We start from the raw sequence: 26,405 nt of genomic DNA, 5'->3' as shown, positions 1-26,405 counted from the left end.
ACGTCTCTCTTTTTACAATTATGTTTCCAGAGTTGTCTCCAATCAAACTAATGCTCCAAGACCAGAACTATCACATTAATGGTTACTTTTTTTTTATTATGTACAAAACCTTTTCTGGCCAAAGTAGTAAAGACTCTATAGGAGTCCGATAACTTTACAAGGTGACGGCATTTCTGTGTTTATTGTAAGCCATTTCTGTTGCGAATTGCTAACAACTTTTCAAAGTGCATCACCGATTTGGAAATGCAGGCACACTAAATACATCAATTGCCATGACTAATGTATAAACTTTTAATGACCTTGGCAAAATCTTTCTTTCATTGGGCAGGTGCCACTATTTTGACTGTACAAAATGTTTTGGAAATATGTTGAAAATTATACATGTTTTGGAAAATATTTCAGGATTTCAGTATAGCAAGTGAAGCTATATTAAATAAAAGTTTGACATGGAGGAGAAAACACTCCAAAGTTGTGCAAGTCTTGTTTTTTTTTTAAAAAAATAAAAAATCCTCCAAGTGTTGTACATTCACAGAATGCTGACTTTTTATCCAAACAAAGTTAAGAAGATAAAACATTATCTTGAGTGGTTTTCAGTTTCATTCAGTCACTCTCATCTTCTTGTTTCAGACCACCTCCTTGGTCAGCATTGCCCTCTCCATCGCTTTCCTTGTCCCAGTCTTTCATAGATGCTCCCATCATGAAGTCATCACGCAGTATATTCCATTCTGGCCCCTCTTCAGACTTCACTTCACCCTGGATGTTTGAGGGGAGGACAAAAGGGAACAGAGGGAGATGAGATGAATGTGAAAGGCCATAAAAGATGGAAACTCTTCATGAAATCAAAATAACACCTCTCACACTCTTACAATTTGCATTGGCAGGCCTATTGGGGGCTAGCTCTTTATGCTGATGGTACACAGAAAACACGCAGGACAATCATATGTGGCTTCATGCTAATACGTAAACTTGATTTAACCAACCAATAAAAGGAATATGGAAACAACATTTATTCCTTGTGGATGAAACATTCAACTGTGGGCATGGCTTCCTTTATTAAAATCTTTCTTGGCAATCAGAATGGATTCATGATATCATTTATTAACCCCCAGGTGCTGCTTCATTAGAACACTTCTTGGCACATTTCTAAAACACAAATATGGATTTAATAAAGGCTTAAAAACCCTCAAATTTAATATTTAACATATTCTGCGATACTTGAACCAAATCCCCTTTATGTGAATTATTACCTCACTACCTGGGCTTCTCATATGGTACAAAGCTGCCTCTAAAAGAAACAAAGTTGACCTACACTCAGCAAGCCAACAACACCTTACTCTAAATTTCCTACCTCTTGAAAGTGGATAAACTGAGGCCACGCTCAGCAGACTGGTGAATAATAAAGAAAAATGACAGGAGTGTAGTTTTAGGTTGTTAGCACTGAAAAGAGCGCTTTGTTGCAGTTCTTCTAAGTGACAGATTGTATTTGAGCAGTGCAACAGCCCCATCCTGTGGCAATAGTATTAAAGAACAGCTTGAAGCTATTCTTACATTCTTCCTGAAGGAAAATGCTAAGAACTGTTCAATGTGCTGACAAAGGATTTCAGTAGTTTAAGCCTTAGCAGCAAAATACTTCTGAGGAACAACGTGGCTCAGTGTCCAGCAGGAAAGCAAAAAGTTGCCTTACCAAAATGGAACTTGGGGCAATGAAAACAGTAATTTACTTTTGCAAGGTCTTTGAACCTACAAGCATCTCAGGTGTGCTTTTCCCACTCCCCTGCTCAAAAGGACAGACCTCAGCTGATTCAGCCCAGTTTAAGTAACTACCACCTCCTGGCACTGTACAGAGGATGGGGGTCACCTGTTCCAGCACCCTCTGCATATGCAGATTTGCCTACTGGATGCAAAACCCCGTAGTAAATGTATTATTGCTGTAGACATTTGTTCATGCCTCTTATTTGTCATGCACCTAGGAATATGCGAGACGTAGAACCATGGCATATTTAAGATGACGTCCATGCAATCTCTGGGAGAGAGCAGCATAAAGAACTTAAAGGCAGGAGAAATGAGGAACAGAGAATGCAGGTCCATCCCTGTAAATCTAACACTTCGTATCACACCAACAGAAGTTACTTGAATGCAAAAAGTCTGCTAAACAAGAGATATATTTTTAATAGGTAATCAAAGAAGAAATGCTGAATGTGACTTTTCCCATATTTCTTTTTGAAAGGCTACTCTCACCACTCAATTACCTGGAATTCAGAGTTACAGATAAGGTAGATCCCTCAGCAGACCTTAAGATGTTCCCATGGGTGTTATCTGTATTACTGCAAACATCAGTACTCTACTCTGTTCTGGGATGCAAGGAGATGGCAGCTCCCCCCACCCCCCCGCCTCTTTAATTGCGTTTCAGTTGTTTTATGTTTACCTTTGCAGAGTAGAGAAAGGTTAAAAAGATTACAAAAGTCACCAAGCTTTTTCTTTTTTAATCTGAAATCTTCTATAAATCACTGTTGGAACGTGCCAGAGAGTCAAATTTGAAATACCTAAACAGCAAAGTTCCATCTTCCTTGCAAAATAATCCATTTGTCTAATTTTTTTTCAGTAACAATAAAACCAAAGATTCCATTCCCCCTTCTCCTGCTCCCTCCCCCCCGACGTGTGGAATGGGGTTTTTTTTGGGGGGGGGAGGAGGGGGGTGGTGAAACAGCATAGAAGCAGTAGATTATTGTCAGCAACGACAGTGAAAGGCTCAGGGTCTGAAAAGCCCAACGCTCAAACTCATCACAAGCTACTATTCAGCAACCACTAGCCCTTCTTTCTGGTTATGTCAAGTGAACAACAGGACAAAAGCAGGACCTCAACAAAAGAGGGATGCTGATCCTCCATAGCATTACCCGCTATGTAAGGCACCACAAAGGTTTGAATGGAGTTTTACAACAAGCCCTAAGGAGAAAGACAGAGGTAGCATGTCTATGCCTCAGACGAAGATTAAACTCTTGAAAGCAAATATCTAATCAATTTTAAGCATGCTCCCAAGTGAAGAAAACCCCATGGTTAGTATCTTCATTCCTAACTCTTTTACTGCTCTATTTTCCCCTCAGAATCAAAACTACCCAAATCTATTGTATCACAAAACATTCCTAGAGTCTTAAAAAAATATGCAGCAAGACTATTTGTATAATTAACAATTAGTTCAACGTTATCACTTCCCGACTTGCTTTATGTAAGAATGTTAATACACTCGGGTTTTCAATGCCATAATCTGGTTTCATCTAAATAAACCCAAACTGATTCTTGGCATATGGAAAACAAACCAGCTTTCATTCTATACAACCTCTTTTGAACTTCCAGTCAGCTGTTCATCCTCATCTCCCATGTTTCACTACAACACTGAAGTTCCTTTTGAACATCCCCAACAAAACCAAAACAGGCTATATAAACATTAAAGGGTAATGCTACATAAAGTGGATCCCTATTTAAGGCAAGGAGTGAAACCAAAATTCTTAGGCAAATCCTAATAAAACCACCCACAGCTTTGGTCTGTCACCTAGACCAAACAGCTGTTCCTTCCAGGATCCAGGCTGGGATTACCTTCTGAATGCTTTTGAAGGAACTGGTCTGTGAAAGCCCCATAGCAGCCGCAGCTATACGATCAAGTTAGAAATCTCCCCGTTTTGCTCCATTTCTTTACTACTGCAAAAATTTAGAGCTACTTAATTCATTCTTAGGAATGACATTACTGTAAGTATCTTCAGCTGAGACCTGCCAAACTCAATGCTGGAGTTGCGGCAGACTGCGCTGCCACTCAGGTGGGAGATGGATCCTCTCTCCCTCTTCTGATGTTGTCAGAAGCAGCAGCAGCAAGGACACTTGTCACTGCACACAGCTGCTTCAGCCTGCAAACCAGTGCCTTAGCTCAAAGTCTACTTCCTCTGAAAGCTTAAGGGAGTTAAGTTCAGTCTAAGTCCCAGGATGTTGTCATTTTCATCTGTTACTTTACTGGCACAGCAACATCCTAAAAACAGAGCAGGAAAGTTTGCCAGAGCATGTGTAAGCAGACCGAAGTCCCATAATGCTTATTGGTAAGTAACAGCATTAAAAGATATGTCTTGAAATTAGACTTCACAGATCAAAGACCACATTTCACTCCACTTTCCACCAGTGTGTGTCACTTGAACATACCCCAGTTTCTGCATTTGCCAAACAGCAAATATACCTACATCACTGTAGAGATTCCCCAACAGCCTGTGTCCAGGAGACAGTAACTGCGGGGTATTAACAAACAAACACTGTTCGGAGCTAGGAATTACAATCAGGACACTCGGCTCACACGCCTTCGCCCCATGTACACGATGAAACGCCAGAGCTTGCAGGGGCATCTCTCTTTACCATCACACACAGTAAAAGTTTATTTGTACCTGTCAGGGAAGGAATTTCTAACATAAATATCTCTCAAGCAACAACTTTAAGCTCCAAGAAAACAATTCGAACATGTCCAATTAATTTGAACGGCCTCCCCAGGTTCCTCCCTATTGCTCAATACAAATATCTAAGACCTTGAAATACAGGAACGCTTTTGTCACAAAGAAGGAGTTGAAAAGTGTAACTGCCAAAACACATTCTTGCATACATCTGACAATTACCATCCCTGCCAGCCTGCATCTTGCTCCAAATGACTGCTGCTATTCTGTTCCCCAACCCCAAGCAAGTCCATTTCAACCTAGCTCAAAAAACCCCAGCATAGGCATACACTGGGGCATGCTAAATCTCCATTAAAATACAAAAACACACACACACAAAACTCCACAAATCAAACAAAAACAAAACAAAAAAACCCCAACAACAACAACCAGAAAACACTTGTAAGAGACGAGAGGACATGGAAAACAAGGAACATCAGCATAATCATTTCTCCTACATTTCTTTTCAGGAATATCCAGTTTCCTCTAGGCTGGGAAGAATTAAAGAAAACTGCAGCAGTAATATAAGCAGAAAGCAAAATGCAATGATTTTTAATAGAAAAATGATACTTCAGTTGAATCGTCAGTGCTGCTTGCAACATGAACTAATTTGAATTACTATAAGAAAGGTTCCTATGTACACTCAATCCCAAACACACAAAAAACGACAGATCTGGAAACTAAGAATATACCCTGTACCGCTACTATCTTGAATGTCTGAGCTGAAGTCTCATAGCAACTCACGTTGACTCTGGGAAGCATTTTTGAGCTTTCAGAACATGTGAGCTGCATAGCAGAAACCTGTTCTCCTGCAGCATAAGTCTGCACAATCATTTATTCCTTAGGCAAGAGTCATTCAATATCCATTTGCATCCTCCCTCTGAACAAGAAATTAAAGTGACTGAACTAAATTGCCTGGCTTTGTTTGAAATGACACTATTCTGCAGATATAAGCAATGGCACAAGAGATTTACTCAGATCACAAGGTCTCTTGTGCACAACAGCATCTGCATTGGCATTTCCAGTAAATAAATCTAAGAATGAAATTTTTTTTACAGTGTGTTTTGAAACCTGCTGTTTCTCTTCAATCTTCTCTGCAAGTAACACCCTGGAATTACTACCACAAGCACAACAAATACTGATTTTCCCTTTAAGCACAGCCAGGAGACCACCCAGAGCTTAATGACCTGCATGAGGAGCCTCCCCATCCTCACATCCTCCTCTGGGGTTTACTACAACAGGGGATGTGTGAAAGAGAAGGAATGCTTTAGGTTGGCACGCAGAGGCTTAAACATGCCCCAATCTTAGCAGGGTCAGAAGTGAATTACAGAAATTCTTAAAACAAGCAATCTTCTGGACTTAAACAAAGGAGAAAAATCATTAGCATTGAGAGGGAGTCCAGCGGAGAGCTACAAAGATAATGAGGGGCCTGGAGCATCTTCGTATGAGGAGAGATGGAAAGCTGGGTCTGTTCAGCCTGGAGAAGAGAAGGCTGAGAGGGGATCTCATCGATGTTTATAAGTATCTCAAGGGTGGGTGTCAAGAGGATGGGACCAGACTCCTTTCAGTGGTGCCCGATGATAGGATGAGGGGCAACAGGCACAGACTGAAGCACAGGAAGTTCCACCTAAACATGAGGAAAAACTACTCTGAGAGTGCCAGAGCACTGGAACAGGCTGTCCATGGAGGCTGTGGAGTCTCCTTCTCTGGAGATACTCAAAACTTGCCTGGGCACATTCCTGTGTGATCTGCTCTTGGTGAACCTGCTTTAGCAGGTGGGTTGGACTAGATGATCTCCAGAGGTCCCCTCCAACCCAAACTATTCTGTGATTCTGTTATTAAATGCTCAGTTGTAAAGAAGAATCACAGAAAGAGCTTATGAGATAACAGATTTCCTCAGCCTTAGCTCATCTGAAACCTCATAAATCAATATTTCTGTCAGAGAAAGCAAAAATATTTTAAGAATTCAAGTGTACCACAGGGCTCCTTGGCATACAGGATGCTCTGGAACTCCCCAGCCTGTGCTGTGCTCCAGTTCTGAGAGTACCAGTCTCAGAAATCCTTCTGCTGCACAAGGAGTTTCACCACATGCTGCTGCAAGACGTCTGGCATTGAGAGTCTCTTTACACATTTTAATGAGATGATGAACAGCACGGGCATATTAGACCCAGAAGCTACTCAGAGAAAATAAAAACTCATCAAATAAAACTCACCTGAAAATAAGCCTCACGTAATAAAACGTAATCTTCTAATTAAGTTACAACACAACTATAAACCGTTGCTCATGGAATAAATTATTGTAATTTTTAACTCGTGTTCTGCAAAATGCCCAGCAAAATGACAATGTCCTGGATATAAAGTAATTACATTACTCTCCTTACAACTGTCAGGCTACTGACATTGCCACTCCATCAACAAAGGAAAAAAGTACCCAAGTAAGCTTGTTTAGTAGGAACTACATAAAAGTTATCTCAAAGTAGACAGCAAATTACTACAGAAAAGATACCTAGAGAGAAATAAGACATTCCCTGTAGTAGGTCATCATGTAACACATCAGAACAGAAAATTTCCAGACAGTAAAGTTCTTCAATATGCCATCACTGCTCATTTTTAGACATCTTTGGGTTTTCCTCCTCTAAAACCAAAGCTGCTTCATTACCCTCATCTATATGCTTTTACCTTCACATCTGCAATGCCTATCAGCAGGTACGCTACTGACAGTGAAATTTCTGCCTACCATACTGGCCACTACTATCTCAGTATTCACCTGTTACTCCCACCCTCTCTCCATCTGTAAGTCTCCACGCAGCTTTCGTGTTTCACCTACTTGAACGACTGGATCCTTAGAGCAAAGACTGCACAGCACCTAGATCAATTAACTCTTGACATAAAGACCCAAGGAGTATTGTGATTAAAAAGAACATATGATCAAGACTTTCATATTTAAAGCAAGATACGTTATACTTCCATTGTTCATCAGTCAAAAATTTGTACAGTAAGTTCTGGTATTCAGAGTAGTTGAATCATAAGCTCTTTGTTCATAAGCCAGGTAGGGTTTAAGGTAGCTGCAGTGGTTCATTAAGAATCTTAATTCTGATTTGGAAACAGACAGTGTTGTCTATCAGAAAGAATAGCTTTTCATGCTAGCTAATCCTGAGCCCCAGGTAATCACAGTCTGCCAAATATTGTTCATTTTGTACCACAACAAATCAGCTAGTATTAGTTAATTACCAAGAGCAAACTTACGTGGACTCCTTACCAGCTTCCATCAATATTCCTAAAAGGAAAATAATGAACCAAGAATTTTTCCGTATGGATGGGATTCAAAATAAAGGAGGAAATAACTTTTCCAGGTACTCTGCATTTCAACCCTGAAAGAAATGCCGTGCAGCTTCCCATCAGTGATAAAAAACTGCTTCTATGCAGCAGCCAGTCCTGCATTTCTTAAAGTGTATTTGCTGCAGTAATGAAGACATGATGGAGTTAAAAGGATCAGCCTAAATATTACTCAGATCCACAACATCCTTCTTAGCTGCACAGTTCCTGAACCATCAAGTCTTATCTGGTAAATATGCAGCTAAAGTAATATGCCTTGTAAAAAATGTCCATTCAAGACTAAGGCCTTCAATGTGCTATCCTTCAAAAGTCAAATATTAACATCTTTCAACAGTCTACTTTAGACAAACATTTTCAAGTCACAACAGATTTCTCTCAGATGTCACCCGTTTATGCAAGACACTTATGCATTATCTCAGCTGGGTACCTACAATTTTCTGCAGGCTTTTACAAAAGCTTGGCTGTTGGCACAGTAAGCGAACATACAGGCACACAGCTGCTTGGAGTATTTTTTTGATCCTTCTTTAGAATAAATTAGCAGCTTGCAGATTTTTGAATAATCTGAATGTGACTCAGATTATTTCCTACAAACGATGCTTAAATCATCCACTGTTTTTCATTATGATTCAGCAAGAGGCCTAAAAGAGCGAGTCCCAAAAGGTCGTTTCAAACAACGAAGGCTACAGTAATGCCCAAGTCCTTCACTTCCAGCACTTAAGAAATCACCTCACAGAGTAGCTGATGAGGAAGAAGTGAGGTTAATAAAAAGCCTCCTCTTCCTGACTCAGGATTTCCACTTACATTTGAGTTCTGAAACAAATACACTGATCCAAAAATCTGCAAAGCAGGAGAGGGAGAAAAAAAACTCACAAAGAACTAGCTTTTGTGTATTTTTTATTACTAAATATGAAATAGTGAAATTTTTATGACTAGTAAGCAGCTTGTCTGGCTAAACTTCCCTACCCTTGTTGCCCCTGCTTTTACTTAAATGGTTTTTGCAACGTATCCTAAATGTTTGCAAATCCAAGTCTCTCTGATTTTATATTCCTGTAATTTCCCTAACACTGTTGTGGCTGAGTGGCAAACTCATTAAGGAACAGACCATACCCCTCAGCATTCCTGTGCTGCTTTCTAAAAGCAGTTTAAACCTGAAGAGGGAATACATAAACTGCCTGCGATCCCAATCCCTTTTCTTAGCCATCTGGCTACCCTTCTGACCCTTCCATCTCCTTCTACATTTCCGTATGGGTTTTCCCCAACGCCTGCAGATGGAGAAGAAATGACACAGACCACATGCAGAACACTGTCCAGGGTTCAGCAACAAACCCAAAAGAGATCTGACATTCCCAAGAAGGCAGCTTTAGTATCATTTGTAATAATAGCACACTTAAAAAAAAAAAAACACCACCAAAAAACAAGAAGTATATTTTCTAAACGTTCAGTAAATTTCAGAAACACTCATTAAAAACTGGCCATACTTTCACATATTAAAAAAACCTGAATCCAGCAACCCTCTAACCATTGGAAGCTGGAAGCCGTTTGAAGTCTACCAAGATAAACAGATGAGTAGGTGCCCACAGAGGTCATTTGTAATACACACCTTCTAGTTCAACACACTGGAAATCAGAATATTTTATACCTTAATAAAACTTCAAAGTAAGTGAATCACTTTTCAAGATAATTTCCAATGGAAAATGCTTAGATGAGGGAAACAAACTGGTTCAGATAGACAAGCTCCAACCAATCTTTCTTACTTCCAGAGAATATTTTTTTATGAAACTTCATGAAATGTTTAGATATATCTTTCTGTAAGTACATTGCCCTGCCTATAAGAGTCACAAACAGAGCCAAAAGTGGAGACAAAGCCAAAAGTAGAGAGCTGCTTTTATAAGGCTTCCAACTCAATGTACCAGATAAAAGTGTATTAGGATTTGATTTTTTGTGCTTTGCATACTTACAGGAAGATCAAAAGAAGATGTATAACACAAGATTTCAAATGTGGTTGTTTTCGACCTAGTTCTACTGGGGGAAAAAAAAAAAAAGCCTTCCAACATCTTCTGGGAAAGGAGAACACCGTTGTAGTATCCTGTGCACTAATAATCAAATGGCAAGACAAATAAGTCTCAAATATGACAGATGGAGCTGTCTTAATATTACCTGACATTTCAATAACAAGTCCCTGTTTATATCCACTTACAAAATTTGCCAAACTTCAACTACTCCATGCTGAAAACTTTTGCGATGTTTCAACTAAAATTACTTCATCCCTTTCCACAGAAAGATGAACTTAAAAGCATTTTGTCTACAGCTCTAAGGAGGAGATATTTCCTACAGGCATCCATTAAAACCTTCCTTCGTCCTTCTTTTTTCTGGACTTAAAAAGCAGTTAAGGGTGTATTTTGGAGCAGGGAATGTGTCTTTTACTATCTCCATTAGCATCTTCCTGGATCTGGTCAAGTTACAACACCTGGAGGACTGCCCTCCCCAAACATGAGGTCACCACCTCAGTAGAAACAACAGGCATTTAGTATCCAAATTCTCTTAAAATATCTGTCCTCACTCATCACGCACGATCTGCGTCTTAGAAGACAGCGTTAAACCAGACTCTGTGTGACTCACAATGAGGGAACTTGTCTTTCTGTCAATTGTCAGGGCTACTCTCGCATTAGGCCCCAGGACACTGGCCTGCGCGCCCTCCAGTGCAGGGGAAAGAACCTTGTCAGGAACACAAAACATGAAGAGGATACTAAGAAAAACAACAAAAAGAATTTGATGGAAACAGGGTGCAAAATCACACACTCTTCCTCTGAACAAGGATCTGAAAAAGACGGCAGAAAGACAAATCTGAGGATAAAAACACAGGAAAATGGGTGAACCTAGTTAAATAAATAGAGGCACCACATGGCTCTTAATCCTTTTATCTGGAGTCGAACTCAGAGTCAAGTTCTTGACATTTATCAATCAAATATACATTGAAATATTGACAAAGACTGACATTTGCATGTTAACAGATGTGTGTTACTAGCTATGGCAACAGATAGTGAACTGAGCTTGTACATCTTAAAGACCTAGTGCTGCTGATGACCCGAACTGGGTAAGTCAATACATCTTCCTATATATAAAGTACAAATGTCACCATCAAACAACTTTTAGTATTGCACAACGACCCTTTACCTTAAAGAACATAGGGAAATTAGGACATAGCAAACTGGTGGCAGGCTGCACTGTATTTATCCCTAAGGATAAAAATTAGGATACATCATACAATTACGGAGTCAGCAACCTTTTACTACAAAACCAAAAAAATATATTAAAAGCAACAGCTCCAAACATATCCGAGGTGACCTTCAAGAGAATGCAGATACATATGGGAAAAACAGATTCAAATGCACAATTTATAAAGGAATCCAAATTAAAAGTTTATTTGCATGTGATGGAAAGACATTTATTAAAATTGGGAGAACACATCTACTCTGGCTGCAGCTGAACTAAATTAATACTTGGCTGCCCCCTCAAATCTGCTGGAATACATGCACGCCTGGTTACTCCTTCAATTAGTTCTGTAAAACCAGCATACAACAGCTGTTGTAATAAACTTCTGCTACTCTGCAATGTCATTATCACCTAAGAAAAAAGTTTTCTTTTAAGATTACAAGAGGTGTTTATACACCTTACCAAATTTCTAGAAGTCATCTATGTCTTCATCCATACTTCAGAAATAAACTATTTTCTACAGCTGGTTGAAGCAATTGTTCAGACTACTGTCCTCCCAAACAGGTATATGGATGAAAATATTTTTCCCCCCTCCCCCACTTCTGCACTGTGGAAACTGTGGGAAAAAGCAGAACACCACTCCAAAGGCCAGTACCTACGCAGCTGCAAGAAAAAGGCGTCAGTCACTCCCACAAGTTTTAAACAGATCTAACTTGTAAGCTGGAAAGCACATTTATATCCCCATCGAACTTGAAAAATGAAGGCTCCCGTGTAACTTCCAGGATCCCGGCAAGAACAGCAGAGTCAAAAGTACAATACTCCTCCTGCTCTTCAGCAGTCTTCAAACTACTGCTTAAAATTAAAATATTTATGACTATTAAAAGTCTAACGAAGAAAAGAAAAAAAATCTATAGCAAACCTGACTCTAATGACTTTGTTTACAAATTACTTACCAAGCACTAGGAGCATTTATAAAACACACTTCAGGCAGAAGGAACTTTTCTGGAAAAGTATTTTATTTCAAGTCCCATGTGAGCAATAGCCAATATGAAACAACATTTGTATTCTTCTCCTCTCATCTTCCTTCCCATCAATAAATTATTTTAGAATAGGTACTATTTTGAGACCGATACACCAATTTTTTCCAGATGCCATCACAACACAGGAAGCAAATTGTACCTCCAAGTCATGTAGTCAGCACAGATTACAGAAAAATTATCTGGCATAATTTGGGCCGTGATTATTGAAAGTAAACCAGGCAATTCTGCTCTCACTTCCACCACTGAAATGTTCTGCAATGGATCTGGTTTAAGAAAACTTACAAGTTGAAGCAAACACAAGCGATTCAGAAAACTATGCTACAGAGGCCTGATTCAAAATTAAAGGTTGATGAGTGCAGGTTATGCTTGTTGCAAAGAATATTTGCAACTTTCATGCTAGTTGTTTATCTATCTCTAGAAAATGTTTCACCACTCAGTATTACTTTATGGGGAGCAGCACAAATGCCAAGTAAAAAGTCAAGACTAGAGCTTCTGATGCTGAACAACCCTGTTGTAACCAACATTCAGCAAGGGAGAAGAGTCAAGGGTCCTCTGGGAATGTTAGTGCTGAATTTCTTCATTTTCTTACAATTAAGATTTCAAGATCTCATGCAATTCACTACGTCAGCCAACACGTTTGTGCAACTCTCTAAGAGGCCAGAAAATTCACCCAACCCTTGAAGCAAAGGCAGTTCCCTAACCCACAATCCTAAAAGGACCTAGAAATTCGTTAAGGACCTAAAGAAAACAAAGGATTCCTACAGGAAATCATTTACTGCCACTACCTACTTCTGTATTTGTTCTATAGATACAAAGATTACTTCAGCCTCTAGGGCTGGAAAGACAGCATCTCTGCTGCGTACCTTTTTTCAACCTGCAGTTTAATAATGTTTCTTATAGTAACTTCCAGGTGGGAAGCAGCAAGCTACAACCAACACATACTGAAACAAAAACCTGCTCTATAATAATTGTGTTGAACAAGATTGAAAGCTCTCATATCTCCCAATAAAGGGTTCCCCCAAAGAAACACCTGAAAACTTTAAAAAACCCTACGCAAACAACATGTGTGATTTTGGTTTTAAATAAAATTATTACATTTTTTTCCCACATTGCAAGACTTTCCGATAAGGTGGCGAAGGGAGGGAAACAAGATGATCTTACCCAGAGGCAAGCATCAGGTACATTACCTTGGAAAAAAACAGGGAAAAATATTACACAAGTCAGCTGGCTCAGTGAGGATTAAGAAATACCTTGATAAACAGCTAATGATATGAAAGGCAAAGGTTTTGGCTCCAGCTCAGAAAAGTAATTACTCCCATCTGGACACACAAAACCCGATGAAGGGTTATGGTTTCACATGGCACAGGAAAATTTTCACAGTCTGACAGTCTTCCCTTCATAGCAATGCTGAGTGAGTGCACACCAAGTAATATTGAGGCCAATGGCTATAGGGATACAAGACTGTAAATGAAGTTTTCACAGGGCACAGGTGACCTGTCCCAGCAATGCATGAAGCTGATGGAAATAGAGAACAAATTTTTAAAGGGGTTGTGCTACTGTGAAATCCCACAGATGGGCCCTTGCAGAGCATTTAGTTTCTTTTTCTCACATATAAATATACCTGACTAAATAGTCACCACAGAGCTTTATAAGGGGTTTCTTCAACAAACGTTACATTTGGAAGAAGCCAAACTTTCAAAAATACAGCAGCAAATTTTGCATTCAAAAACCACTGCAGAGTAAGAAAAATCATTTGCCCATTCTCACAAATAATATTCAAGTCTCCTCTCACAGCGCAAAGCTTGAGTCAAAAAAGGTTTGCTTTCACTGGGAAAACTTTATTCTCGTATTTTTCTTGCTGACTGCTTGTTTTATGTGGGTGGGGTAATGTTTTTATTGTTCCGGACTGCATTTTAATTGATGGCAGAGTGCCTGGAGTTTGGGATTGGCACCTTTTCCATTGTTTTTGTTGACATAAATAAATGTATTTCCCCCCTCTTTTTAAAAAATGAAATACACACCATTCTGTCAATTGCTAAAAACAAAGTAGGCTGCTACAAAACAAACAAACAAACACAAAACAAACAAACACTTTCAGATGGCACAAACAATCTGCCAAATTCCTGCTGCAAGGAATTCACCACTCAAAAGCCTCATCCCTCTGAAAAACCCTCAAAGACCAAGAAGCAGAAATACGACAGTGGAGGCCTGCAGTATTGTTCAGTGGCTAAATGCCTGTGTAATTCTAACATGACTGAAGATCAAATTTTGGCCTCAACCTCAAGAATCAACAACTACGAGGATGGGAGCCTGCTAAATGGGTAAGTATGTTCTCAAGAGAAAATAAGGCAGATTAAAAACAGCTTGAAAAGCAGTTTTTGTTAAAAGAGTTTGGTTCAGTACTGAATGGAGAGTCACTGAACCAAATGCAACAGTGGAGGGAGAGGAGGGGTGGTCTCCCCAGGCGGACATGGCTGTTAAACAAATGACGAAATCCCCTTCCCCAAACAAAAAAACCTACAAGTATATCCTTATATTAATGAAAAACTCCAAAATCGGAAGTTTTTGTTCAAAAGCAATGTGAAAGCAGCACCTATATCAATACTCAAAACCAATACTAACCAGCCAGCATCTAAAGCATCTCCACAGCACTTAAATGGAAATATGTTGTTACTGATGCTGCCAAAATAAGACATTTTTAATAGTACAGAAATATTTGCAATCTATGTCTTCTGACTAGTAATTAGAAAATTGCCCTACTACAATCTGACACAAAGAAAAAAGGTCGTAGTTTTTGCTCAGCTGTTGATTCAATGCCTACTACAATAGATGTTAGCGCTGCTATCACTACAATATTCTTCTGCTATTCCAGGGGACAAAAAAGAGAAAACAAAACCACCACACACACGCACACCCCCCCACCCAAACAAGCAAGCTGGAATTATTTAAGGAGAAATAAAGTGTCAGCACCAAGCTAAATTGTTCTCATTATCCAAAGAATTTTAAAAATACTTTAATATTACACTTGCATGAAAATTGTATGAGCTTTTCATGCCAGGCAGTGTTTCAGCATGCTTCCCAAGTGCACACAAACAAAAAACATATGACAAACTGTTGTCTCCCAACTGATTAAAGTATTTCTTCCTGGCGCAAAAAAGCATTTAGTTAACTGCTGTGAGCCTGGGCCAAGAGAAGTATTCCACCCACTACCAAGCACAAAGTTCAAACCTGAACACAAATAAGCTTCAAAACGTGCAGCTTCTGAAATACAAGAAAGAGTACATCTGAGTAACTTGTTTTCTACCCTGAGCTACTTGGTGAGTTGGAAGAACTGGTAAAGAGTTGGACGAGTCCAAACTCATTGTGTCTCTCTTGAGCACATTTGGAAAAATGGGAATGTGTTAAAATACTTCTTTCCAAAACATGGCAACAGCCATAAAGCCTTATCTCCCTAACACACACAGAATTAAGGAAAGAAAAGCCTACATATAATGTTTAATATGATGCAGTTTCTTTCTGTTTCAATATTCATCTGTAGGGCAAAGCGCTTCAGTTCCAGATACCATAATCATCCAGAGCAAGTGAGTCTGAACTACCCAAAACTGTGGGTACACACAAGTTGTACAGCCTAATACACCATGTAACACACAGACCACCCATGCCTTGAACAATTTTAAAGAGCTGATAACTGTTATTGGCCAAATTCCAAATGTTACAACCCACTAAAATCTAGCAGTTTGTTCCACAGTTGGTGCAAAATCCAAGATAAAAATCAAAAAGTGTTTTGTACCCTGATACTCAAAAGTCGGCGAAAACAGGCTAAGAGCTATTTGCTCGCTTTTTAAGTATGCTCAAAAAAGCCCAGACACTTGGATGACAGCTGTTCTGAAAAACAGGCACGTTAACAGACAGCAATTATACTGAGAAGGTATCTTGTATGCATTTCTTCCTCCCAGATGAAGCCTACCTGTTTACTTTTTGTGGCCTTTCCAGCAGAATTCTTGCTTCCTTTAGCACCCTCCATGTTTCTTAAAACACTGATGAAATCTTTCTTTGAAACAGATGACAGCAGTTTCGCACGCTGCCTGTCAGAGCTCCCAGCTTTCTTCACCTTCTCATCAACTTTCTTTTGGTGTGTCCTGACAGCATTAAACAATTGTACAACACCTCTGGGAAAAAAAAAATAAAACAAAACAAAACAAAAACATTTTTAACACAAGTTCCCTTCACAGAAATGAACCCTCTACCAAAGCAACTAATCAGTGTGGATGCTGGATGGCTTCTAGCTCCCCACAACTCAGAACCTCAATTCAGTTAAGAAGTAATATTTACTACAATATAAGACACTTTCAATTTTCACTCTTCCTTCACACTTTTTGCTAGGAACCAGTAACAAAGAAATCCACAAATAACTACTCAGACCCTGAAAGAAGCATGGTAACATGGCACTGAGACCAGTGCAAGAGCATTTTTCATCCCCAGAAGCACGTTACTCATCCTACAATCAGTTATTAAATTCCTCAGGCAAGATCTTAAGAGCAGCAGAAGTAGGGGGACAAGGCAGAGGAATGAGTAAGGAGCCTGATGCAGACCGAACTCCAAGGTGTTCAACCAGTTCTGCGACACCAAACTACTGCAATGCAGAACAGGCGACTGAACTTAACAGCTGTGGATCTGGTGAATCCTCTGCAGAGCAGGAACAAACAGAGTAGTAGAAACAACTGTTCTGCATTTTTAAAGCATTAAATTAACAAAATGAGGGGATCCAACAAAGCACTTCTGTTAAGCAAACATTACATTCCCATCTCAATTTTTACTCTTTCATAAAGCTTCTGAAATCCTTTGCTGAACTTGATACTGTAAAATGCAGACTTGTATATAAATCACTCAGCTGCTGCTAGCCCCTTCTTAAGAGTTCAATCTGATTGGAAACAGATTACTTGCGCAAGCCTTTTCTTCCTCTTTTTGATATACATTTATTTAAGGAAAGCATTCAGAAAAACCTCTTACCTTGTGGCAATTCTCTGAAGATTTCTTTCTATGTTTCGGTCTTTGACAACATCTGGCTTCACTCTGCACATCATTTCCCACTCCCGCTTTTTATCGAGCTGCATTATAAATATTGTTATGTGAAACAAAATGAAACAGTTGAGAATGCAGCATACTCTGACAGAGTATGTAGTAGAAGGAAAAAAAAATAAGATAAATCAATAAAGCTCAGTTTGGTTTGAGGGTAAGGGGAGCTTCCATATGGGGCTAGACAACAGGTCTGAGGCAAGTCTCTTGCACTGGCACACCAGGGGCCACAGTTAAAATCTCAGTCTGTCACTTGTTTTCTGTAACAAAAAGTAAAAAGACTCGCATCAGAGTGATGCCTCTGGCTCAAGACAAGCAAAAGGAGTCCGGAAAAACTCAAATGCTTTCACAACAGCAGCAGCTATGGACAAGGAAATTATTCAAAGACAGTTGTAACTCCAAGACTTCATAAGCTGAAATTTATACATAATAAAAACCTGTGCCTATCAGGACACGCATGTTGTATTTTGAACCTTGGGAATTTGACTTCCTCTGCTGAAGTAATCACAGTACAGTTTTGTGACGGACAGTGACGCATGGCAAAGACTATGATAGGCAGCACTCAGATACCAGGAAAAGCACCAAGTGCCCACTGGAGAATTCTGATTTTTGTCTTTTTTTTTGAGGTGCTCTGTTTCAAAACCAAACTGATCCACTTTCCCATTACCAGGGGCCACATCACCACCAGCTTTATTTCTGCTACAGTAAGAGAACACTGTATTTCCCCAGTCCCTGCTTCAGAAGTAAGGTAGTGAAGTTTTTTTTTCCCCTTTTAACAATTTGACAGTGTTCTAGGCCTGGTGATGTTGCATTAAATCTATTTTAAGCAAGAAGTCTTCCATGGAATTTCAGAATACTCTTAATTCTAGGCAGACTACTACGAATTCATGAGTTTACGACCACACTTTGGCCTTTGATCAAAAGAACTGCCCTATTCTAGCTTCTGTCAGCAAAAAATTAATAGAAGGCAGGCTGTTCTCAAGTTTTTCTACAGGTAAACAAGTGAGTTTTGGGACTTGATGCCCACCTCTGCTTTGCAGTACTCCCACATATTTACTGGATGAGAATGGCCATTTGGGACAACCACAAGTGAGCAGATGCCATACAGAAGTTCTCTATCCCAAAGGCAGGCCATGGCCTAATGACAGCATGTCCCAGACTGTCAGGTGGATAATGTGGTTACCCCATTGAAACAGAACTGGTAACATGAGACATTAGAATTTTTAATGTATTTTTAGCTTGAAGAGAAACCAGTCACAGCCTGGAATTAAAGGTTCCACTATAGACACACAAACAACTGACCTAATTGCCAACATAGTTTTGTCTTGTTCATAACAGTTTAAGAACCAGAAGCAATTTAGGGCATGGACACTATAATAGAAAACACTTAGCAGGATTCACAACCGTATCAATGATTACTGCAATCTCAACGTAGAGGATTTTGATTTTGGAAGTCACAGCCGAATTTAAATGAAAGCAGTTTTGTTCTCTTTCTCACTTTCAATGAGAGAGAACTATTTCAACTTGTAAGGCTGACAAAGTGAATTATACTCCAAATTAACAACAGCAATCAGAAAACTAAGCGTAAAGTAGCTGCTTTCACCCTCTCAACAACAAAAACACCTTAAGCTGAGAGACTGGAACAATCCTGCTGCCAAAGATCAACCTGCCTTATGGCCCAGAGAAAAAAAAGCCTTACAACATGACTGCCTGGAAAGTATAAAATTTGAAGCTACTCCAGATCACTGCGGATAAGAGATTCCAAAACTGAGACAGTCTCAGATCACTCTCCCAACTCCCTGCTAAAGGGATCTTGCATGTATCCGCATCTGAATTTGACTGTACAATGAAATACTGCTTCTTTTTCTCACCTTCATCCTCTTCTCCAGCCTTTCTTGTTTTTCCTTTTCTCTCTCCTTCTCCAGTTTTTTATTCTTGGCCAAGATGGTGGACTTATTTTGTGGAATCTTTTTGTTGAGCACTTTAGCCATGGCATCTGCCCAGCCCGCACTTGGGCCAGTTTTGGAACTTGTTGCCTCTTCAACCACATTGCCAAGGGCTGCCGTTTCATCTTCGTCATCACCATCCAGGGCTTCACCTCCTGAAGAGTAGCTGTCTTCTGGGAGTCCTGAGCTTAACTCAGAATCTAGGGGTAAAAAAAGGAGAACAAAAAAAAAAAGTAAGTATCAGAAAAGTATCAGGAGTTCTGTTTCTAGTAAGAATCCATCACTAGTTTAATTTAATTTGCTTCATCTGTAAAAGTTATCAGAGTTCAGTGATAATTTAAAGTGATTTAAAATGTTGGGTAAAAGGGAAAAGGTAGCCTTGGAAATCTATTACTAAAGAATATTTTGATGTTTAAGAGGAGGAAGTTTTGGGAAAAAAAATATATTTTCTAGTTCAAAATTATGATTTATAAATGCAGGGACACAACATACGTATGCATATATGTATGTGCGTACATACTTACATACAAACTGCAACAGTGACATCTAGTGTTTAAATGCAAACAGATACATGGATTAAATTTAAGGTATGGGGTATTTCTCACATGAGAGCAAAATCTGCTCAATGAAAATAACACCAGCAAAAATATTATTACCTAAGTAGAATGAACACAGAGGAAAGACTGCTTTGCAAATTAAAAAAATCAAGACAGTTGTCACATAGCTCAAAAGAAACCAGAGGCACTGAGCTTTTCTGGTACAAGTAACTGCTCAAATTCTTGCCACACAAATAAAACACTCCCAAATTCAATTTTTCTTACACTATGCCCTCTTCAAAACAAAACAAAAACAAAACAAACAAACAAACAAACAAAAAGAAGGAATTAAAGTTAAAATACTGAAGTCTGGAATCAAGCAACAGCAAGACAGGAGAGAACAGCCAACTAGACTGCAAATCAAACACATGAAGAATCTACCACTTCCCTCATTAGTCTGCTCATTGCGTCAAATAGCAAAAATAAAGTCTAAAGTCTTGAACAGTGCGGGTGATTAACCAGAATGAAACAGTTGGCAAGTTTAGGGTGTGCTAAAATACGAGTGGTTATTTCAGTGGACCTACTTTATCACATAATCAAGAGCAGAGCTTACAAGTGTCCCGTTGCTACTAACTAACATTCCACTAATACTTGCGTCACCCAAAAGTTTTAAATAAATTATGTTATATGTGACTTCCAAGGCTGCAAATGAAGTGCTGGAAAGGACACTGGTTTCTGACACCCCCAGAGTTCCACCAGCAAGGGGACAGTTCCCCACCAACTCTGAGATCCCAGCTGACTGGCTTTCATCCATCTACCAGTCTCACACTACTTTAAAAAGTGTATTTTGAAATCACGATGCTAAGTACCATTGTGCCAAGTGCTTTACTTTGTAAGCGCTACTGTATCTCATGAACCACCTTTCACAACCAAATCATTAAGAGAATGAAGTCAGGACTGCTTCACAAGGTCTGTTTTCCATAAAACCAAGTAGACAATTGTTAATGATATTTCTTATTAATTACTTAACAAGCATAAACATGCATTCTGTTGCCAGGGGCTAACTCGTTACTCTGCTTTCTCCATGTGTCTTTTGAACCAGCAAAAAACCCCCAGCATAGCAGCAAACCAGTGGCATTAACCAACCTTAAACATAGCCTCTACCACCCAGGCATGTTTAGAGGCTCAGAAAGCATTTAGTTATCATCACAGAAAGAAGCAAAATTATACATTTACATCAGATATGTGGCAAGAGAAATATTTACTGAATACTTGCTCATTATCTATATCAGTATGACTTTTATTGCCGTCAAGGCAATAATGTTGTCTCATGCTCCACACAGGATAAATTATGGGGTTTTTTTCCAACAGTCCTTAGCATATATTGGAAATTTAGCAATGGCAAATATGTTCAACACTTTCAGAAACTACTAAAGGCAACATTTGTATAATATCACTACATCTCCGCATCCTGATTTCCAAATAAAAAAGAAAAAATCAAACCATTTAATATAAAGAAGTAGGTGCATCACCACATCCTGGTTCCTACATGTGAAACAATTTGTCAAGTTTTCACCCCTAAGCCTTGTCTGTGCTAAAAATATTGCTATATAATATTTAAACAAGTAATTAAAACCCTACTTGTGACTTTTTATACATACAAAACAACTATCAAAAGTCTAAACCTGGATTCCATGCACTGCTTAGGACCAACTTCCACTATCAGCCATAAAAACTAGATCAGATTTATAAAAAGGAAAATTCAAACGCATGTATTAGTCTTCTTTACATACTATATCTGCTACTAAAATGGGAGGATAATGCCAGAGCCATCCAAGAACATTTTGCTTTCAACAATTACAAAAAGTTAAACAAGATTTAATACATCAGAAGGTCTGTCAGCAACATGAGACAAAGCAGTGGTATTCCAAAGTAATTTAAACCAGATTAACCCTATCAAAGTAGGATGTGGGGCTCTATTCTGAATTGCAAAGATTTAAGCCTAGTATAGATGTGAAATATACATATGCATCTCCATACTTCATTCTTCTAAACTTGTTGGATGATCTAGGTGTACACACATACAGTTAAAACCAACATTCAGAAGTGAGCTCTGAAGGAAGCTCCCACACCAGGTCCCTGGGTTCCGTTTTAACCCTCCAACCAAACAGAGCAACTGTGAGCTATCACTCCTAATGGCCACAGCCCTGATTCCTCCCAGAATAAAGAAAAAACAAACACACCAACAAAAAAACCACCCAACTACATGATATAAAAAGCGACCACCCAACACAAGAAGAGGCAAGAATGAATGGAGTGGAAGTGTAGGTGCTGATCTCTTCTCTCTGGCAACCAACAACAGAATACGAGGGAATGGCAGGAAGATGTGCCAGGGGAGGTTCAGGTTGGACATTAGGAAAAGTTTCTTTCCCCCAGAGGGTGGTGGACACTGGAACAGGCTCCCCAGGGAGGTGTCACAGCCCCAAGCCTGAGTGTTCAAGAAGAGACTGGGCAATGCCCTCAGACACATGGTGTGAACTGTGGGGTTGTCACGTGCAGAGACAGGAGCTGGACTCAATGATCCTTGTGGGTCCCTTCCAACTCAGGACACGCTGTGATTCTAATCACATATAAAGGATGGAATGTGTGCTCACGCAGTGTTTACACTCTGTGCTTCTGGTGGATTACTGCCGCTGGACTATCTCCTTTGGAGAAGGAAGCAGATCCCCGTCTCATACAGACAGACATAGACAGATCCACGGCCCACCGCACCCCAGAGCTCACCCAGCTCAGCCCAGTCGCCCCTCCCCCAGGACACGGGCATCCCAGAGACACTCGGCAGGCAAAGTTCTTTCGGTGTGCCCGGGCAATGAACGAGCTGCTGCCGGCACCCCGCAGGCTACGCGCACAGAACCAGAAAACCCAAAAGCGGCCGCGCAGAGGGGGCACAGGGCCGGCGGGCAGCAGCGGGCGAACCCCGGGCCCCGCGGGGCCCCGCTGCCTCCCCTCCCCCGGGAAAGGGCAGCAGCGGCTAGGCCGGGGCTGTAGCTCCCACTGACCCCACCAAGAGGCTGCAACCCTCGGGCCAGGCTCCAGAGGGGAGGAACCGAGGGTCGAGCCCACCGGCGGGCTCGGATGGGGCAGAGAGGAGCAGCCGCCGGGGCAGGAGGCGGCCCCACGGCGGGGCCCGGGGAAGCCTTAGAATCCCGTCCGGGCTGAGAGGGACCCAAACCCCTCCCGCTGCCCGCGCCCGTTACCGCTGTCCGCCTCCTCGCCCGCCGCAAACCAGCGTCCACGTGGGCCCGCCACGGCGGCCGCCATCTTCCCGAGTCCAGCCAGGACCGCCGCCCGGCCCGGACCCCGCGCCGCGAACATGCGTTCCGCCTCCGGAGGCTCCGGGCAGGCGGGCTGTGGCGGCGGCTTCCGGGGCGGGGCGCGGGCAGGAGGAGGTGCGTACACCCCTCTGCAAACCGGGGGGGGCCTTGCTGCGTTTCATTTTGATTGAACAAGCGATAGAAATAAAACAATAAATAGAATAATAGAATCATTTCAGTTGGAAGAGGCTCTCGGGGTCATTGAGTCCAACCATAACCTAACTCTGACACTAAGCCATGTCCCTCAGAACCTTTTCTAAATGCCTTTTAAACACCTCCAGGGATGATGACTCCAGAACTTCCCTGGGCAGCCTGTTCCAATGCCTGACGACACTTTCTGTGAAGAATTTTTTCCTAATATCCAATCTAAATCTCCCCTGGCACAACTTCAGGCCATTTCCTCTTGTCCTATCACTTGCTACTTGGTAGAAGAGCCCAACCCCCTCCACGCTACAACCTCCTTTCAGGCAGTTGCAGACAGTGATAAGGTCTCTGTGGGAGATTTGAGGGATTTTCTTGAGGTTGTTGTGTGGATGGGTTTCTATTAGATAAAGATTTATTTCTGCACGAGCCAAAGGAATCTCAAGGACAGCTCGTGAACACGGACAATATCCAATCAGCCAATGCGTGCTTGGAGCGTGGACGCGTGATCAAGAAATAACTGCATATATAAGGAGGCTTGTTTCTGTAATAAATGGCTTCGCTTGAATTCATATTGGATTGTGTGGAGTCCGTGATTTTTCACCCTCGCAGGTCTCCCCTCAGCCTCCTTTTCTCCAGGCTGAACAGCCCCAGTTCCCTCAGTCGCTCCTCATCAGACTTGTGCTCCAGACCCCTCGCCAGCTTTGTCACCCTCCTCTGAACTCTATCCAGTATTTCAATATCCTTCCTATGATGAGGGGCCCAAAACTGAACACAGGATTCAAGTGCAGCCTCACCAGTGCTGAGTACAGTGGCACAATCACTTCTCCAATGAAGCAGAGAGGTCTGCCTGGGCTTCTTTCCCTCAGGCCCAGGGAGATCTGTGAGACTCAGCAAAGCCCAATAAGACCCTGGGCCTGCAGAGGCACCATCTTGGGGTCACTGCCACCCTGACACTAATACATGGCCTTACATTTCCAGTCATTCAGAAAGGCTACCTCAGGCAAAGTGTGGAGGGTTGCCCTGCAAAACCCAAACCCAGCAAAGCTCAGGCTGGTTGTTCTCTGCTTGTTCACCTCTTCCACCTTGGAGAGCTGCAGTGAACATGGCAATGATGAATTAGTGTCTTATTTGCTGTAGGTTGTGAAGTGGGAAGCAGAATTTGGAAGTCCTACCTTTACAGGGCTAGTGGCCCTAAGAAAACTGCTGCGCTTTCAAACATTGGTCAAGGCCCAAAGGAAGGTTGTTTTTTAACATGGTAAGGAATGAGAAACTGAAATAGTAGAACCATAGAATCATTTCAGTTGGAAGGGACCCTCATGATCTTTTGTTAGCTTCTCATTCAGTCAAATTGAAAAAAAAACCAACCAACCAAACAAACAAACAACACCCCGTCTCACACATGAACATTTATTACATCCGCTTCAAGATATATTATGTGCACACTGATGCTTCCGCTTACTATTTTGAATATAGTTTTTCTACACTAGAGATGTCCTCTTGGGATATACATGGGAAGTCACACTCAGTTTTTAAGATTCCTCTGCACTAGCTGATATCTGTGAGGTAGATGGGCTCAAACCTCTCCAGACACTGAGGAGCACATGGGTGGGTACGTGAGTCATGAACCCAGCGTAAACAATTCTTCTTTTCTTCTGTGTGTCCCAAATGACATGTTCCACTACAGGTCTCCTCTGGGATGGGTTGGATATAATGGGATGGACGAAATGGGATGGGATGGATGAGATGTTAATATCCTCATGACAAGTACTGTATCCACCGACGCTACACTGATCTGATGTTTAGCATGAGTAGTTTAAGTATTAGATCACTGACTATCCTTTACATACTTTTACATTTTTTTCAAATTAAGATGCTAGAAATTTTTGAAAACTCCTGTTCAGTTGATGTACTGAAATTTCTTACTCATAATAGTGGTATTTGTTTTCAGCACTTCGTGTTTGGAAGAGCAGACTATCCACTATGTATAGTAAAAAACCCCAAAACTCTTAGTTTAGAGAATTTCTTAATAACATTAACTTTCTGTCACTTCACAACCAATAGATGGACACACAGATTTTAAAGCCAGACTGTAGCACTACTGGTCATTCAGTTACTCGATTCCATGCATCTGTAAGGAGTACATATTGAAGAGAGCATCTGCTAGAACACCAAAACTGTAAAAGAAGCAAATCTCAGGCAACTGCTTACTTAAAAGCACTCCAAACTAAACAAGCAGAAGTTAGGTATCAAGAACTGCTGTTAGTGTAACAATTAAATATGCTGATAGGCAGAAGCACCAGCATTCCTCGGAGCCTTGAAAGTGCAGTACAAATAACCTTGGACTTTGAAAAGTATATATATATATGAGTATAGGTAGTAATGTATTTGAAAAGATTTGCCTCAAATGCTTGCTGACTTAGGTCATAATCATTAAGCATGATCATATGGGTGAAATACTTCATTCGTCTTCACCTTCACTGACACCTTAGATAGCCTGTGTGCATAAACATGTATTACAATAAGGAATGGTGGCTTATATTGTAAATGAGGTGCAAGACAATGCTGTGCCTAGATACTAATGATGTCAGACTGGTGGTTTGATTTTAAGATGACTTTCTTGGCTTTTAAAGTTCAATAATCATATGATGATGTCTCAGAAAAAAATATTACTACAGGAAAAAAATGTTACATGTAGAGTGTTCTTCAGTATTTTGCAGGCTTTAAAATCTTTAAAATGCTATTTAATTCCTGCACCCTGTATTTTTGTAATGAAATATTTCATTTGTTGTTTCTGCCCTGCACGGTCAGTGACCCATGTCTTTGTACTTCTGTCATTCCATGTTTTTTTCCTAATGATGTGGATGGCAACCAAGACAGCAAATTCCTTTTCACAGAATCACCAGAGAACAGAATGATTAGGGTTGGAAGGGACCTCTGGAGATAATCTAGTCCAACCCACCTGCTAAAGCAGGTTCACCCAGAGCAGATTGTACAGGAATGTGTCCAGGCAGGTTTTGAATGTCTCCAGAGAAGGAGACTCCTCAGCCTCTCTGGGCAGCCTGTTCCAACACCCTCAGAATAAAGAAGTTTCTCCTCATATTCAGATGGAACTTCTTTTGCTTCCTTTTGCTACCTCAGTAGCTGGCAGAAAAGTTAGAAGTTTGAGAGACGCCAGAAAAGACAGAAGTTATTACATGGCTGGGGAAACTGTTTCACAAGGAAAGATTATAAAGGCTAAATATGTATGTTTTGGTTACATGCCAGCTGAGGACAAAAAGCA

General features: G+C 40.7%; 1 protein-coding gene across 1 annotated transcript; it reads right to left on the bottom strand.

Annotated features, from left to right (window-relative positions):
- RRP15 (ribosomal RNA processing 15 homolog) lies at window positions 1-22,986 on the bottom strand. The gene is made up of 5 exons (XM_080341651.1): window positions 22,865-22,986; window positions 18,997-19,271; window positions 17,060-17,157; window positions 16,017-16,218; window positions 1-753 (listed from the first exon to the last, which is right to left on the bottom strand). The coding sequence occupies exons 1-5, from the start codon at window positions 22,980-22,982 to the stop codon at window positions 601-603; spliced, it is 846 nt and encodes a 281-aa protein (XP_080197777.1). The 5' UTR covers window positions 22,983-22,986; the 3' UTR covers window positions 1-600.
- Window positions 22,987-26,405: the final 3,419 nt, after the last annotated feature.

Source organism: Nesoenas mayeri (genome assembly GCF_963082525.1).
Source record: "Nesoenas mayeri genome assembly, chromosome: 3".
NCBI lineage: Eukaryota > Metazoa > Chordata > Aves > Columbiformes > Columbidae > Nesoenas > Nesoenas mayeri.
This window is presented reverse-complemented; position numbering and strand designations above follow the sequence as displayed.